This window comes from Microcaecilia unicolor, chromosome 2 (genome assembly GCF_901765095.1).
Source record: "Microcaecilia unicolor chromosome 2, aMicUni1.1, whole genome shotgun sequence".
NCBI lineage: Eukaryota > Metazoa > Chordata > Amphibia > Gymnophiona > Siphonopidae > Microcaecilia > Microcaecilia unicolor.
This window is the reverse complement of record NC_044032.1, coordinates 605,278,439-605,296,478: the sequence shown is the minus strand read 5'-3', so window position 1 is coordinate 605,296,478 and position 18,040 is coordinate 605,278,439. Positions and strand designations below refer to the sequence as shown.

At 42.2% G+C, this 18,040-nt stretch overlaps 1 protein-coding gene across 1 annotated transcript in view; it reads left to right on the top strand.

The window, feature by feature from the left end:
- Positions 1 to 3,724: 3,724 nt before the first annotated feature.
- RXFP1 (relaxin family peptide receptor 1) overlaps positions 3,725 to 18,040 on the top strand; it is a 116,646-nt gene continuing 102,330 nt past the window's right edge. The window contains exons 1-2 of the mRNA XM_030192229.1: positions 3,725 to 3,938; positions 10,975 to 11,124. Of these exons, the coding sequence (XP_030048089.1) occupies positions 3,725 to 3,938; positions 10,975 to 11,124 (364 nt within the window). The remainder of the gene's footprint in view (positions 3,939 to 10,974; positions 11,125 to 18,040) is intronic.

The following is an 18,040-nucleotide window of genomic DNA, read 5'->3' as shown; positions in this document are numbered from 1 at the left end:
CACTTGCTATTTAGATGAACTGCATTGTGAAATGTCCAAATTCAGACTTTCCAAAATCAGGATTTGGACATTTTTAACAGATGAATTTTTTTTTTAGGCATTTTAAAACATCCATCGGCTTTTTTATGCAGTCCATGCCCATTCCCCTACCCATAACTTGCCAGGGTCCTGCCCTATTCCAGGATATGCATTTAGCGTGTGAATTGGTACATCAGTGGTTCCCAAACCTACCCTGGGGAATCCCCAGCCGGTTAGGTTTTCTGAATATCTGTAATGAATATTCATGATATTGATTTGCATTCACCTCTTTCACTGCATTAAATTTCTCTCATGCATCTTCAGTGTGGATATCCAGAAAACCTAACTGGCTGGGGATTCCCCAGGATAGGACTGGGAACCACTGATGTACTGTTTCACATGCATATCATGGAAAAGGGCAGGACGTGGACAAGTTATGGGTGGGGAATGGGCATGGACTGCACATTGCATCACATGCAAACTGATGAATTATCTGATGAATTATCTCTGTAGGAGAGGGAATTATGATGAATTCCCTCTCCTACAAAGATAATTCATCAGACTGTAATGAGATTGTATGTATCAACTGCTTTTGTCTTTTTTTCTATATTTTGTTTATGATTTTGTAAACCCCCATTATCAGCGATCTATCCAGTATAATAAACCATAACCAACCACTAGAAAAGCAGAAAGGGGATGCAGTTCTGAGAAACTATAATAAAGTCTCTTCTACTAAATTAAAAGCCCTGGTGAGAAAGGGAAAAAAACCAAGTTTTAGTTGAAATCTTTTTTATTGCCAAACAACATTACAACCACCATATAAGTCATTTACAACTTCTATCAGCTCATATAACATAGACAACAAAGGATCAACTGATTATCCTTAACTCGGCAATATAACTTTTCCCCCTTTTTATTCTCCCTGGCCCCCTACCCTCCCCCCCTCATCCTGTCCCCTTCATATTCACAATTGTTGGTTAAGTCACTATCATTCCTTCAAACCTCTGTGCATATAGTTGTTGCCAATCCTTCCCACGCATGTGAGCCGGAGGTTGGGAGGCGGGGCTGGTGGTTGGGAGGCGGGGATAGTGCTGGGCAGACTTATACAGTCTGTGCCCTGAACAGCACAGGTACAAATCAAAGTAGGGTATACACAAAAAGTAGCACACATGAGTTGTCTTGTTGCGCAGACTGGATGGACCGTGCAGGTCTTTTTTCTGCCGTCATCTACTATGTTACTATGACCACAGCTCCCATCCATCATATGCATCTCATCAGATTACCTCCATCAGTGAACCCTACGATCCTGATAATGAATAGCCCCCTCTCCCCTCTCCCACCTTATCTAATCCCCTTGTATTCCTTATGATGCCTCCCTACCCCCTCCCTTCACCCCCCCTAACCTTATATTGACATGGAATTCAGGATTAGGCTATGGGCTCTACCCGATAGTGACTGGATGTATGGCTCCCAGATATCCCAAAACTCTTTCTTACGCTTAGCTGTTTTCCTATCTCCTCTCGTTTAATGGCAGCCTTAAACTTAGGATAAGATGACACAATCCTTTAGTCTTGGAGTAAAGCATTCCAAAGTTTCTAAATCAAATCCAGAGGAAGGGAGTTCCACAACATAGGTGCAGTCAGGACTGTCACTATATGCTGCTAATGCAACCGCACAGAGTACAAGGGAAACTAGGGCACTAAATTTGTGCCCCATCCATTGGCTTCCCTTGCTGGTGCATTGCTAATGGGTGGGGTAGAAGCATTTGGAGACGTGTCACATAGGGAGCATTCATGGCTTGTGATGCTCCTAGGTGCAATGATATGAAAAGTAGTATTGCAGATTGATTCCAACTAATGTGCTTCTATTGAGGGACAGTGAGGAGTTTCACCTAAGAAGATCTAAGTGACCATGTTCGTTAAAAAGGTATTAACAATTCTGAGAGGAATGTTGGAGTTTCAACGTAAAAAAAAATCTAATGGGTTATTATCATGTGGTATTTAATACAATAGGTGAACCAGTGTTCCTTTCTAAGTGAAGAGGTCACATGATCCATTTTTTTGTACTATAGAGCAATTTGACAGATGTGTTTTAAATTAGCTGCAATCCATTTATGCTTGATAAATTGCAGCTTTGTAGCAATCTAGTCTGCTCATTACATACTGTTTGTCTCAGCCAAAAAAATGGTGGATGGAATGAATCGTTTTTAAAACATGCCTTCAATTCTTCACTAGATTAGAAATTTGAGAGCTGAAAGTCAATTGGTAATTACAATAAATACCTAAAATACAGGTCTTACCAAAGGAGGGGTATTTTTGAAAGAAGGCCCAAGTCAGAATTGGGATGTCCTGCTCATAACATTAAAAAAAAAAAGTCCATCTCACAGCCATTTTCGAACAAGAAAAACATCAGGGTTTCTTGTTCAACAATACATGAGAACATCCAACATGAAAAGCCATTAAAAAAAAAAGTCAAAATTTTGAACGCCAAAAAAACAGGGATGAGGACATCTGTCTGGCAACATTTATGTAAAAATGGCCACACAGACATTCCTGCAGAGCAGAGGGGTAACCTAGTGGTCAGTGAAGTGGACATTACTCCAGGGCATCCATGTTCATATTTCATTGCAACTGTGGAGCAAGTTGGCCTCCAGCAAGGGTGCTGAGAATGTGAGCTGCATATAAAATTCTGTTTCTTTGGGTCCTTTAGGGTACTATACCTTTTCTTCGATGTCTAAATGGAAGAGGAAGCTTCAGGCTCCCTCCAGCTCAATGGATCCTTCTCGTTTGCATCAGACAGAGATAACACATTTTAATGCAATTGAATTCTGCTTTGGGCATTTCCACTGTACAGGGCATGAGGAAGAGCCCTGTAATGGAGAGCCAGGCATCACTCAGCCCATTAGGCCCAGCAGTTCTTCCAATGCCTCGAGACATGATGACACCTGAGACACTGATAGCGGCAGGAAATCCACTGCCATTCTAATTTCTGATAGAGAGCAGGCTTCACCATCTACCTCAGGAGATGTGACATCTAAAGGCTGGGCTGCAGCACTGGTCACTTCTGGAGGAACTTTGGAAATTCCAGGGGAGAGGTTGGTTATTCCCAACTTTTCAAAATGATTGGGGGTGAATTTTTTTTTTTTACAGGTGGTGCATTCTCTCCTCCCCCTCCCCCTCATTCCCCCTCTCCCTTGACCCCTCCCCCTCCCTCTTCCCCCTCCCCTCCCTCTCCCCTGTCCCCCTCCCCTGTCCCCCATCCCCCCTCCCTCATCCCCCCTCCAAGTTCCAGGCCCCCCTCCCTCCCAGTTCCAGTCCCTTCCAGTTCCAGGGTCCCCCCTCCCTCTGAGTTCCAGGGTCCCCCCTCCCTCTGAGTTCCAGGGTCCCCCCTCCCTCCCTCCCTCCCTCTGAGTTCCAGGGTCCCTTGCGGAAACAGGAAATGAGGGCGGGACCAGAGCTGAGAGAGAGAGAAGGGAAAATGAACTAAGCAGCAAGCCGAGCCTGCATGCTTTTTACCACTGCTGCCGCCCTAACCCCGACGAGGTAAAATGGATTACTTTTAAAATTTGGAGGGAGGGGGCTTGGAACTCGAAGGGAGGGAGGGAACGAACTTCCGGTGGGTGAACAAACTTCCGGTGGGTGAAATATTGGGGGTGCTCGAGCACCCACAGCACCCACGGAGTTGGCACCTATGATTCCCCTCCCCCATGGTGAAACCATTGGAGGTGACTCTGGACTCCATCTGGGTTGCATTACAGTCTATCTACAAGGTATGTGCCTTGGTATTCCCTTCAGTGGGTGAAAATTCTGCTAAAGTTCAGAAGATAGCACAAAATTTGAAAATTCATGGAGGAAAGATTGAAGATCTTACAGTCCAAGTTCAGCAGATTAAACAATCTCAAGGAACTTTGCTGCAGAATTGTATGTTGTTTCAGGGAAAAATGGAGAATTTTGAAAATTGAATTTGCAACTGTTAAATTTTCCTCAGTTATTGACAGTGTCACCTAAAGAAACCTTTTACAAATATCTGCAAGAGGTGTTTAAATATACTACTGAGGTTCTTCCCCCATTACATATAATTTATCTTTTGCCAGTCTGTAAGAAAATCTACTCCTGTGAGGGAGTCGTCTGTGGTGGATATTTCTTCAGACAGTTTAAACCTGTTTTTTTGGCGAAGTCCCAAGAAGAGGTCGTATTGAGATCTACCTTGTTGGTGACTTTTGTATTTAATCGAGATGAAGCTTTAATGATGCAGTCATGAAGCACCTAGCCACCCTCCTGGGGTTACCCCGCGGCCACTTAGAGGGTCTATCCCTAGCACAACTCGTGTCTGCCTGCCTGCACCTGCCACTTGTGCTCCACACTAGCACCCTCCTCCCACCGACTGGGTCCCAACCATTTCTGGGTGAGTCTCCTGCTCTCAAATTATCCCCAGTGATTTCCAGGTTACTGGGGCCACACTCCTAGTGGTCTCACAGTTCTTAGAAAGCACTCACAGACCCAAAACACAAACCAGCAGGATTCTTAGTCAGTCCAGACAAGCAGAGGCAATAAACTAAAAATGTTTATTGTCTTGAAAAAATTAGAACAATGAACAGAAAAGGTGCAATCAGCAAAACAAATAATAACTGGTAACTGAAATATGGATCAATTATAAAACTATCTAAACATTTGTTTACTATCTAAATAGTACCTGGGGAGTTCAAGACATATACCTGCTCACAAATTATCAAATATAACTGCTTACAGGGCCTCAGCAAAAAGATCTTTCTCTCTCTTCTCCCTGGCTAAGATTGGGGCAAAAGCCAGTACATCCTAGATGAATTTTGAGCTCCTGGGCCAATCAGAACCCAGAACAAGTTTAAAAAGTAGCTGGCCACATCACTGCAGGTTATCTGTTATCTTTGTTAACTAAAGAAGGAACAGTCAGTTCTCTGTAACAGCTTTAAACATAAATATGCACCACCTGCTGGCCAAATTAGAGAAATGCACTTCAAGAAATAATACAGGACCCCTTTTACTAAGCCACACTAGGCTCTACATGCACCCAACGTGCGCCAAAATGAACTTACCGCACGATTACCACATGCCTCGTGGTAATTTCATTTTTGGCACGCATCCGCTAAGTGCATCTGGAAAATATTTTTTTACTTTCAGACACGCGTAGTGGATGTGTGCCAAGTGGCATCTGATGCACGTAGGTCCTTACCACGCAGATTCCTTACCGCTAGGTCTATGGCTAGCAGTAAGGTCAGACACCCAAAATGGACGCACGGCAATTTTATTTTTGCCACATGTCCATTTTGGGCAAAAAATTTTAAAAGGCATTTTTGGTACATGCGCTGAAAATTATTTCTGCGTATGCCAAAACCCGCGCTTACACTTTCGCAAGCTACTTTTTACCGCAGCTTAGTAAAAGGAGCCCACAGTTTACAGGCTTAAAACCCACTGTTTTGTCACAGAAGCTATATTTTATAACTAAAGTTTTGAAATTTTATGATGGCAAAGTTTCAATATTTCCTGATGTGGCAAATCTACTCAAGCCAGACATAGGCAGTTCCTGAACCTTCATCAAAAAGCTGTAGATGTTGATGCTAAGTTTCAATTAAGATATCCCTGCAAGTGTATTATTCATTTTGATAATCACACTTATATATTTTATGATGCTTCTCAATTGCAGTTTCTCTTGGAAGGGAAAACACTGTCATTAAGGGAGAATAAGTCATTTTTGTAGCCCTGAGACATAAGATATAAGGACATTCAACTTGCTATTTCTTGTTTTGTATTTTCTGTTCCCTGATCCTCAGAGTTTTGGGATTTTTGCTTTCCTCACTTATGTAGACTGTATAGAGTTAATTCTTTATTTGGGGGGGGAGGGGCTATTACTTTGTATTCTTTTTTCTTTTGCTAAGTATACTATAGTAATTTGCTCTTTGTCCCAATTCAATTTGTTTTGATGTAATTCTGAAAATGCAAATACATTTTTTTTAAAATATCTATTACAGCTCTGTTATTATCAATGGTAAGGCCTCCAGAGACAGGAAAATACCTAATGTACCTGAATATGCACCACTTCAATAGCCCTCAGGCTTACAGGTGTCTTTAATATTTAGGTACAATAAGTATATCATTGGTTTCTGAAGGGCTCACAATTTAAAGATTAAAAAAAGAGAGTTGAAGTAGGATTTCTGGGTCACTGGTTTACAGTCCACTGCACAGAAGTAACATGGTAATACTTTTAAAATGAATAGGAGGAAATATTTTTTTCACACACCGAATAGTTAAGTTCTGGGCTTAAAAAGGTTTGGACAAGTTTCTGGAGGAAAAGACCATAGTCTGCTATTTTGAGGTAAACATGGGGGAAGTCACTGCTTGCCCCAGGATTGGTAGCATGGAATATTGCTACTATTTGGGTTTCTGCCAGGTTATTGTGACCTGGATTGGTCACTTTTGGAAGCAGGATACTGGGCCAGATGGACCATTGGTCTAACCTAGCATGGTTATTCTTATATTCTTATGACTACTAGGCTACCCTTCAGACCTGCTTGCTGCTGTGTCCAGTATGCCCATAATACCTGATGTTGTCGAGGAGCTCAGTTTCCCTTTCTGGTGTCACTTTCAGGGGTAAGAGAGGGAGACAGTAACCACTGAAGGATTAAGGAGGGGTCATACCTTAATCCCTCCAGTGGCCAGCTACTCAATCAGGACACCTTTTTATTCCCTGGGCGTGACTGAAACAGGACGTTCTAACTTTGGTCCCTTCCTAGTCCCATCCTTTACATGCCCACAACATGCCCCCTTGCTATTTGGATGAATGGCAGTGTAGGACTCCAAATTCTGCCTTTTGATAATCGCGATTTGGATGTTTTGGAATTTTTTTTGGCCATTTTGAAATGTTCATCTGCTTTCAAACTAGGTGCCTTAGAGGTGCATTTTCGAAAGAAACGTTTAAGTCAGAATTTGGACGTTTTACAAAGATATCCAAATTCCGAGGTGGGGAAAAGGTCATTTTCGAAAAAGATGGACGTCCATCTTTTGTGTTTGAAAATACCATATACATCCTTGGATTTGGATCTCTTGTGATTTGGACGTCTGATTTTCGGCTATTTTCGAAACAAAGACATCCAAGTCTAAAACGTCCAAAGTCAAGCCATTTGGTCATGGGAGGAGCCAGCATTCTTAATAGACTGGTCCCCCTGACATGCCAGGACAGCAATCGGGCACCCTAGGGGGCACTGCGTTGAACTTCATAATATACTCCCAGGTACACAGCTCCCTTACCTGGTGTGCTGAACCCCCCAAACCCCCCACAAAACCTACTACCCCCAACTGTACACCACTACCATAGCCCTTATGGGTGAAGGAGGCACCTATATGTGGGTACAGTGGGGTTTTGGTGGGTTTTGGAAGGCTCACAGTTTCCTGCACAAGTGTAACAGGTAGTGGGGGATGGGCCTGGCTCCACCTGTCTGAAGTGCATTAAACTACTCCAGGGACCAGCATACTGCTGTCATGGACCCGAATATGACATTGAGGCTGGCATAGAGGCTGGCAAGTAATGTTCTTCAACACACTTTTGGGGGGTGGGAGGGGGTTAGTGACCACTGGGGGAGTAAGGGGAAGTCATCTCTGATTCCCTCCAGTGGTCATCTGGTCATTTGGGGCACCTTTTCGTAAGAAAAACAGGTCCAGCTCAAAACAACCAAGTTTTAGTGCTGGACATTTTTGCTTTGTTCCATTATGGCTCAAAGACGTTCAAGTCTTGGGAACGCCCCAGTCCCGCCTTGAACACGCCTCCGATATGCCCCCTTGAGATTTGGATGTCCTTCCGATGGACTTCCGAGAAAGACGTCCAAAATGCGGTTTCGATTATTCCGATTTGGACGTTTCTGTGAGATGGACCTCCAAGTGTCGATTTATATCACTTTTTGGAGGTCCATCTCTTTCGAAAATGAGCCTGTTAGTGTGCCCCATAGTTGATCAGTATCTGTCTCATTGCATATGTGCTCCCTCATGTCTCTTTAGATTTTCTTTGTTGTTCAGTTTATTTCCTCTCTTTATGTATCATGTTACTCCATTTTACTTTTAAAAAATACAAGACAGCATAAAAATAGATTTCTCAAACTTTGCATAATTTTATATGTATATTTGTTTGTAAATGAATACTATTTTCTTTTACCTGTTTTGTACATTTTCTGTTCTTGTTTTCAAAGAACAGTATAGCAAATTTTTATAAATCATCTTACCCTGCACTTTTGGCACACATAGCACAGGTGTTTGGTTAGCTGGTATGGAAAAATTTGCAGAAACTGGCAGAGGTACTATGGAGCTCATTTTTGAAATAGAAACATGTCTAAAAAGTGGCATAAAGCAGTATTTGAATGTCTTGCTTGTCAAAATGTTCGAATTGCTATTTTTGAAAGCCATTTTCTAAACGTTTTTCTGTTCTGTTCATCCACAGTGCATTCAGATCACAAGGGGGCATGTTGGGGAAGGGGATGTTAAGGGCGGGACTTGGGTGTTCCTAACACTTGGACATTTTTCTGCCATAATGGAACAAAACTAAAATGTCCAGGACTAAAACTAAGACTTTTTGAGCTACATCTGTTTTAATAACAACTAAGCCACAAAATATGATCTAAATGACCAGATGACCACTGGATGAATAAAGGAATGACCCCCTTACTCCCCCTAGTGATCACTGACCCCCACCCCCAAAGATGTGAAAGAAACAGTACATACCAACCTCTATGACAGCCTTAGATGTTATGGCGAGTCCTATTAGAGCAGGTCCCTGGAGTAGCCTAGTGCTTGGTACAGTGCACTGTGGAGAAGAGAACCCAGGCCCATAATCCTCTAACTGTTACACGTGGCTTGATTTTGTGTGTTTTTCACTTGGATGTTTTATTTTTGAAAATGGTCCAAAAAGATAGATGCAATGAATACAGCAACATCTAGCAAATGGCCATTTTCAAAACAAAAAGATAAATATTTTGCTGTTTCAAAAATTGCTGTATTCACCACTTGAATTTTGAATGTCCGTAGTCGTATTTAAACATCATATCAAAAATGCCCAGAAGTTTATCTACTTGACTGCTCATTACACTTAAGTATTCAGGCTTTGTTGGAGTGCCCTTCTTGGGCAACTGTTCAGTTGTTCTCTACCAGGTTTAGGATCATCTTCCTTTGAATATCAAGAAGGAGCAATAAGACATTTATTTAATCAAACTTTTTAACGAGTAATGGGAGAGTAATAGTGAATGGGAGTTGGTTTTAAATCTGGGTTTTCATGTATAAGAATGTTAATGTTTTTATTGTTTTACTGTTGTTCTAATTATGTAGGCGACATTGGGGCCCTTTCAATAAGGTGCACTAAGAAATGGGCTTTATGTGTCCTAATGCAAGACGTTCCCATGCGCTAAGCCCATTTCTACAAAATGGGCTTAGTGCCCTTTTTCAATTACTTTTGTTTCAGGTTATGTGCTAATGTTGTTTTTTTTCAGTTGCCACGTGCTATTTAGGAGGTGCAAAGGGCTTCCATATTATTGGCATGTTAACCAGTTAAAGTATGCTAATATCAGCATGCTAGTTCATCAACATGTCTACGCCCATTATCTATCCATGACATGCCACCTTCATAGAAAAAAATAACACGCGCGTAGCGCACATAAACAAGAATTACTGCAAGATGATTTAGTGCTTAAGGCTTTATTCTATAAAGGTTATGCTCCTAAATTTAAGTTCTTAAAATTTACACTCCTAACCTTATGCTCCTAAGTTGCAAGCGTAATCTATGCTCCTAAATGTATGCCCCTAATTAAGGGCCTATTACGCGCATAGATTTAGCATACATTTAGGAACAAGAATTGTGCTCCTAAATTTATGAGCGTAAATTGATGACCATAAATTTAGGAGTATAAATTATGCTCATAAATTTAAGAGCTTAAATTTAGGAGCATAACCTTTATAGAATAAGGCCCTTAGGGGTCCTTTTACAAACGTGTGCTAGCTTTTTTAGCATGCACTAATGATTAGCATGTGCTAAATGGTAGAGATACCCATAGGAATATATGGGTGTCTCTTGCGTTTAGTGCGTGCTTATTTTTAGCGCACGCTAAAAACACTAGTGTGCCTTTTGTAAAAGGACCCCTTAGTAAAAGAGTCCCATTGTAACTTGCCTAGAAGTACAACAATAGGCAGGAGATAAAATATTAAGAATAACAATTCACAAGGAAAGGCTACACTAGTAGTGAAAGCTATTTTTTTTTTTATAGCTTCCTTAAGTACGTTTTAAAGCTTCAGGGCCTAGTGGTTAGGGTGGTGGACTTTGGTCCTGAGGAACTGAGTTTGATTCCCACTTCAGGCACAGGCAGCTCCTTGTGACTCTGGGCAAGTCACTTAACCCTCCATTGCCCCATGTAAGCTGCATTGAGCCTGCCATGAGTGGAAAAGTGCAGGGTACAAATGTAACAAAAATAAAATAGATACTATTGGAGATTCTACATGGAATGTTGCTACTATTGGAGATTCTACATGGAATGTTGCTATTCCACTAGCAACATTCCATGTAGAAGGCTGCGCAGGCTACTGTTTCTGTGAGTCTGACGTCCTACACATACGTGCAGGATGTCAGACTCACAGAAGCAGAAGTCTGTTGGCCACATTGGTGATCTGCAAGGGCCGACTTCTACATGGAATGTTGCTAGTGGAATAGCAACATTCCATGTAGAATCTCCAATAGTACCAACAGTGGAGGAGTGGTGGACTTTGGTCCTGGGGAACTGAGGAACTGAGTTCGATTCCCACTTCAGGCACAGGCAGCTCCTTGTGACTCTGGGCAAGTCACTTAACCCTCCATTGCCCCATGTAAGCCGCATTGAGCCTGCCATGAGTGGGAAAGCACAGGGTTCAAATGTAACAAAAAATAAAATATACTTTTTCTTACATTTTTTGACAGCACTTCACAGTGCTTCAGAAGGTTATGCTTCAGGAGTCACCTGTCCTCTTGGATATTTCCCCTGCGGCAATATCAGCAAGTGTTTGCATCAGCTTCTGCATTGCAATGGTGTGGATGACTGCGGAAATCAGGCAGATGAGGACAACTGTGGTAAGTCTTCTTATTCATCATAAAGCTTGTACCGCTGGGACATATTCAGTTCATTTCCACTATGTAAATAACTGTGGGTAATGGGATTATAGAAAACTCATATCAAGATCTATCACATCGTACATACATCTTGTACACTGTGGAAAGTATATTTCCCACTACCGGATGTATTTTTCCAGCTGCTGTCAAGGTGAACTAATTATGAAAAATGCAGGTAATTCTTATTCTTGTTAGTTTAAATAATCAGCTCAAATATGTTATATTATACTGATCTTTCATCACTCCTCCTTTAAACCAAAGTACAGCCCAAGGACATTCACAAAATAATTAAATACACAAAAAATGCATAACCATAGGCACTAGCACCATTTCCATCGCACACATCACACCACATCAAGAAACAATACAAAACTCAGCACATCATACAACTTTCTTGGCACAAAATTTCCTTGGCTGCAGCTTTATTCAACAATTCAACAATTAACCAAGTAAAAAATCAGAATCTAAATGTACCCCTTCTTCCAGAGCCGCCTCCTACTACCCCTCTTCCCTGCCAACTAGTTGGTAATGACCTAGCTGCCCTATCAAATTCAGTAAATATATCCATTTGGTTTATAAGAGCATTTCCTGTGTGTTAAAGTATGTGAAAACATCCCCACAGCACCATGTTGTATTTTGGTTAAATGTATCATCCTAATGTTCACAAACGCTAGCTTCCCAAAATCCTAATGCCATCCTATAGCAGGCAGAACAGGATCATAAAAAGTGCTTTTTAATGCAATATTGTTATTAAAGACAAGGACTTTTTTCTTGTTCTTTAACTTCTTTTGACATATACATATTCACAATACAGTACTGCTAGATACTGTGGTCCAGCTTATTAAGAATACTTTTTACTTTGTAATAAAAAGTAGTTTTAAGATGCTGTACTTTATTACTTTTACTTGAGGTTTTGTTTGTTTGTTTGTTTGTTTGTTTGTTTTGTTTTGTTTTTGGATAAGACTTTCTACTTTTACTTCATTGCGTTTGAAGCCGGTAGTTTTACTTTTTACTTAAGTACTTTTAAAAAGTAACGATCCCATCTCTGCCCATATGTCTGTGTAAAATAGCACCTAGTTGGTGCCAACTTGCCTTGAAACCAAGTGCCCTGTTGTATAATTACCCTCTGGGGTAATTCTATAAGGAACCATCTAGTTTTAGGTAGCAGAAAGGCACATACATGGTGGTATGCTCGGAAAATTACACCCTGGGTGTCTTTTACTAAGGTGCGCTCACGTTTTTAGCACGTGCTGAAATTGTGGGCGCGCTAAACATTAGAGATGCCCAGGCGTCTCTAACGTTTAGCGCGCCCACAATTTTAGCGCGTGCTAAAAACGTGAGTGTGCCTTAGTAAAAGATGCCCACTGTGATTTGATAATACTTACTTTGAGGGTGAGCATGTACAAATGCAAATTATAGAATTCTCTCATTTATACACGTATGTGCTACCATCTCGGGGCAGGAATTTATACCAGCTACAGGGCTCAGGTAACTGCCATCTGCACTAGTAGTCTATAAAGAAAAATAGGCGGCTACATTTCTTTTTTTTTTGTTTGTTTAGTAAAATGTCTTTATAAGAACATCAAATAAATATAACAATGAAAGCAAAATAACAATAAACAGACTCAAAACCAACATAAGGGGATGCAACAGAATATTATTTTCCCAGAATCTAGTCCATAACTATACAGATTAGGTTGAATATTTCTTAACAAGATTGACCCACATCAAGCATATTATTTCTAAACCTCCTCACATCCTGTAGATGGTGTAATTTACATCAGGGCCGCTGAGAGGAGCGGTGGGGGGGGGGGGGGGGGGGAGGAAATTCCTCAGGGCCAGGCATCCAAGGGGGGCCCGCCCGGCTCTAGCATTGCTCTCCTGTTCCTGTGCATAGCAGCGCCACAGAGCAGAGTACTTCCTTCCTGCCACGTCCAAACAGCCTCTTTGGACGTGACAGGAAGGAAAGAAGGACTGTGCTCTGTGGCACTGCCACGCACAAAAACAGGAGAACAATGTTAGCAGCGGACCCTGGGAAATTTTGCCATACACAGTGACAGGAGCAGGACAAGTAAGCGAGGTGGGCCCGTAGGGGAGGCGGGTCTGCCCAGAGGGGGGGCAGGCCCGGGAGGTTGTGTGCCCCGGGCCTGGCTTTGTCTCTTGGCGGCCGTGACTTACATGCTGTGGATCATTCATATTGATATCATAACTGCACAGTATTCCACCACCAAGTTACATTAAGTCCCACAGAATTCTTCCAGTTACTCATAGCTTGTTAAAGTGTCAATGAAAATAGTATGTCCAATAGTTAACTGGCGGTGGAAGCCAATAATAAACTCATTTCAGCCAACATTCAGCTAGCGACGGTCATCGTTTTTATGTCCACCGCCAGGATAAGACTTATGTGTTTAAGTGCAATAGTCACCTGTTTTTTTTGTTACATTTGTACCCCGTGCTTTCCCACTCATGGCAGGCTCAATGCGGCTTACATGGGGCAATGGAGGGTTAAGTGACTTGCCCAGAGTCACAAAGAGCTGCCTGTGCCTGAAGTGGGAATTGAACTCAGTTCTTCAGTTCCCCAGGACCAAAGTCCACCACCCTAACCACTAGGCCACTCCTCCAAATTAGTCAGTTTCAGTTTAGGCGCTAACCATGGATATTCAGTGGCACTAACCAGTTAAACGCTACTGAAAATTCGTGATTAGCCCTGGACAAGCAATTTAAATGGCCAGGATCCTTTCTGGACCACTTAAATCACTTTGAATATCAGGCAGTTTATACCAAGAGGAAAAAATAACTGATGGCAAGATGGTGGCATAGGGAAGACCTTCCTTTCAGTCACTTCCCAGATTTCCTTCCAAATTTTAAAAAGCAATGGGACACTCATAGAGCATTTAGAATGAGTTCTTTGTCTTAGATTGCAATTCCAACATATTACATAGTAACATAGTAGATGATGGCAGATAAAGACCTATACGGTCCATCCAGTCTGCCCATTTAAGATAAACTCATTACATAAAGTATGATGTGATACTTCATATGTATACCCGATCTTGATTTGTCCTTGCCATTTTCAGGGCATAGACTGTAGAAATTTGCTCAGCATGGTCCTTGTTCTAAAACTTCAGAATTTCTTATCAAGACCCCTGAAAAGCTCCCATCCAAATCTAGTCAGCCACGATCAGAGCACAGACTAGAGAAGTCTGGCCAGCACTGGCTTTGCTTCCCATTTACCAGTGTTGCCACCTAATCTCCACAAAGCTTCTCCGCCCCTGTAACACCCTTCTCCTGCCCACTTTCAAAATGGCTGGCTAGTACCAATATTCAGCGGCACCACCTGGTTAAGTGCCGCTGAATATTGGCAGCCCACCTACCGAGTACTATTTAAGCAGGTAGGAATATCGAGCCCATAGAGTTTACACAGTTTCCAGTCCTTCCTGTATGCAGTCCTTCTGATATCAGCTTATCAGAGCCAGTCACATGCGCCCAGATTCTATATAGTGCACCTAGAGATTCAATAACAATGCACGTAACTTAACATGCTAATGGGCACTGATAACATATGGAATGGACTCCCAAATGCTGTGAAAACAATCAATGACCACCTAAATTTCAGGAAATCATTAAAAACCCACCTCTTCAAAAAGGCTTATCCCACCGATCCAACGTAAATCCCCACACCCAGCAACACAGCACAACCAATGATCTTAATGGACAATTTATTATCCGCATTCTCTTCGACCCCATGATGCCTGACTCACATCTACCTCATCCACAACATAACTTGTATTTGTTATCAACCGAACTGGCAAACGCCTTTACGGTACTATGTAAGCCACATTGAGCCTGCAAATAGGTGGGGACATGTGGGGTACAAATGTAACAAATAAATAAATAAATAAAATAACAGCACTTAACAATCAATAATGAGCACTAATTGGCACTGATTAGAATTTAGGCGCACAAGTCATGAAGCGCATTCTGTAATAATGTGCACCAAACTTCTAATGTGTACAGGCAAGAAGGGGGGTGGTTATTGGAGGGGAAATGGGCATTTAATGGGTGTTCCAAACTTTATGCGCCTAGTTATAGAATATGGCCCAGTGCGCCTAAATCTATGCGCTGGGATTTACGCCACGTTTTCACTGGTATAAATGGATGCACATAAATTTAGGAACTGAAATATCAACTAAGCGTATTCTATAATCGGTGCCTAAATACGCTTAGTCGGCACTGATTTTCAGCACCAATTTTTTAGGCTTCATATAAAGAGTGTACCGATATGAGTGTACTCCATGATGTACAATCATTTCCAGTTCTGTTTTGCAGAATCCACATTTGTCTGTTGTCCAATTTTTTTCTCTGTTTGCTGTGAACCATCGTCTCCACAGTCCACTGTCCTGTGCTACAACTAGAAATCTCTCATCCTTAGGTTTAACTTTACCTTTTCTTGTCCATTCCTATGCTACTTGGCAATGCTTCCTTATATGTATTCAAAATGACTCTTAGACATATTTGTGGTATGTTACATTATGAAATAAATTCAATATTATTTCTTAATATTCAGTAAATCATTCCTATTACTATTCAAGCTTAAGACAGACCATTTTATAAATCAAATCCCCTAGAAAGAAAACTATTTTTAAAGCTTTATAAATTCAATTAGAATAGCTTCATTCAACCCTTAGGTAGTCGGGAATAAGGATATTCCTTCTCACTGAACTAGGTTAACAGCTTGATGCATTTAAAAGACTTAGAGTCATGATCTTTCCTACAGCTCTTAGTAATTTCCTTTGCCTTATCTGCCATGAAATTAATGTCTAGAAAATTAATTTGTTGATTACCTTCATGCATGACAAATTTTAATTCATTATTATCAGTGTACTAATTAAAGACTTTTAATCCCTCTAATCACCATCTCAATTACTATGATATCATCTAAATATCTATCCCAATATTTGATTTTACAAAGATCCTTATTTTTCCATACATTAAAACATGATTATGTTTCCATATGATGGTGCAAAAGAAACCGCCATTGCTCTGTCCCATAATTGAACAAAAGATTTACCAACTACAAAGTAATTATATCCATTGGCACCTGGTATAAGAGGCTTGGGGAGGCTAAGCCTCCCCAGCCACAAACACCCCAAAGTACCAGGCTCTCCATATCAGGGCTGTTCCCTGGGTCTAGCATTTCTTTCCTCCTCCATTACTTATGGTCCAGTGTCTCTCTCACAACCTCTCCCTGCGCCCCCTCCCGATGCAGCATCTATCCCTCTCACTCGCTCCCTGAGGTCCCTCTAATTTGATTAAATCGCCGCTGGTAGTGGCACGCCGGCACCGTACTATCTAAAACAGCTTGCTTTGTCCTGATAGCATTCCTTGTGACACATCGCACTGCCCCTGATGCAACTTCCTGCTTCCATGAGGGTGGGACATGACATAAGGAAGGCTGTCTGTCAGCAGGTCGATGCCCAAAAGCCAGCTATCTTAGTTAGTACGCTGCCGCTGCCATGCTACCGGCAGAAATCTAATCAAATTAGAAGGACTGCAGGAAAGGAGTGAGAGGGATAGACACTGCATTAAGGGGGGAACAAGGAAGAGGGATATATGCTGCAAAGGGGAGGGGAGAATGAAAGAGACACTGGACTAGAAGTAATGGAGGAGGAAAGAAGTGCTGGACCCAGGGAGAGTGATATGCAGTAGGTACTGTTCCACTGGACCTGGGGGGTGGGGCCAGACAGGAAGAGGTGCTGGACACAGGAGAGAGAGGGAGATACTGGACCAGGAAGAGACAATAGAGACTGCTGGACTGGAAGAGGGAAAGACACTAGATCTGGGATGGGAGACACTGGAAAATAGAGGGGGCAAGGAAAGAGGAGAGATGCTGGATCTGCGGGAATGGGAGAGAGAGAGAGACTGAGACTGACTAGACTGAAGGAGAGGAAGAAATACTGGAGGAGAGATGGAAAGAAGGGAAAGTGAGTGAGAGAGAAAGAGAAACTGAGAGTGACTGGACTGGAGGAAAGGAAGAGCGGGGAGGTGGGGAAGAGAGAAAGTAAGTCTGAGATTGACTGGAGGAGAGAAAGAGAGGGGGAAAGACTGCTACTACTACTACTACTTAACATTTCTAGAGCGCTACTAGGGTTACGCAGCACTACAGATTAACAAAGAAGGACGGTCCCTGCTCAGAGGAGCTTACAATCTAAAGGACAAAATGTCAAGTTGGGGCAGTCTAGATTTCCTGAGTAGAGGTGTAGTGGTTAGGTGCCGAAGGCGACATTGAAGAGGTGAGCTTTGAGCAATGATTTGAAGATGGGCAGGGAGACACTGGAAGGGGCGGGGGGAGAGAGAAAGATATTGGACTGGGGTCCAGGAAGGGAGGAAGAGAGATACTGGCCCTACGGGTAGGGGTAAAGGGACAAGGAGGAGAGATACTGGCCCCACAGGTGGGAGGAAGGGGACAGGGAGACAGAGAAGAGATGCTGGGCATGGAGGAAGCATTGGGACAGGGACACAGGGGGGCAATGCTGGATAGAGAGGCAATAGGGACAAACAGGGACAATGTTGGATACAGGGATGATAGGGACAGAGAGGGGCAATGCTGATCATGGGAAGGGATATGGACACAGGGTGGAAATGCAGGACAGGTCAACCTAGGGACACAATGATGAATATAGAGAATAGAGAAGCTAAGAGGACAGATGCTGAACATGGAGGTAGAGACAGGGACACAGAGAGAAGATGGATGGAGGACATAAAAAGAAAATAAGTGTCTAATGGACAGGAGCCCTGAAAAGACAGGGGAGAAAGCAGAAAAGAGACATCGGGACCAAAGCGAATAGAAAAATAAAATACTCAGACAGCAAAGGTC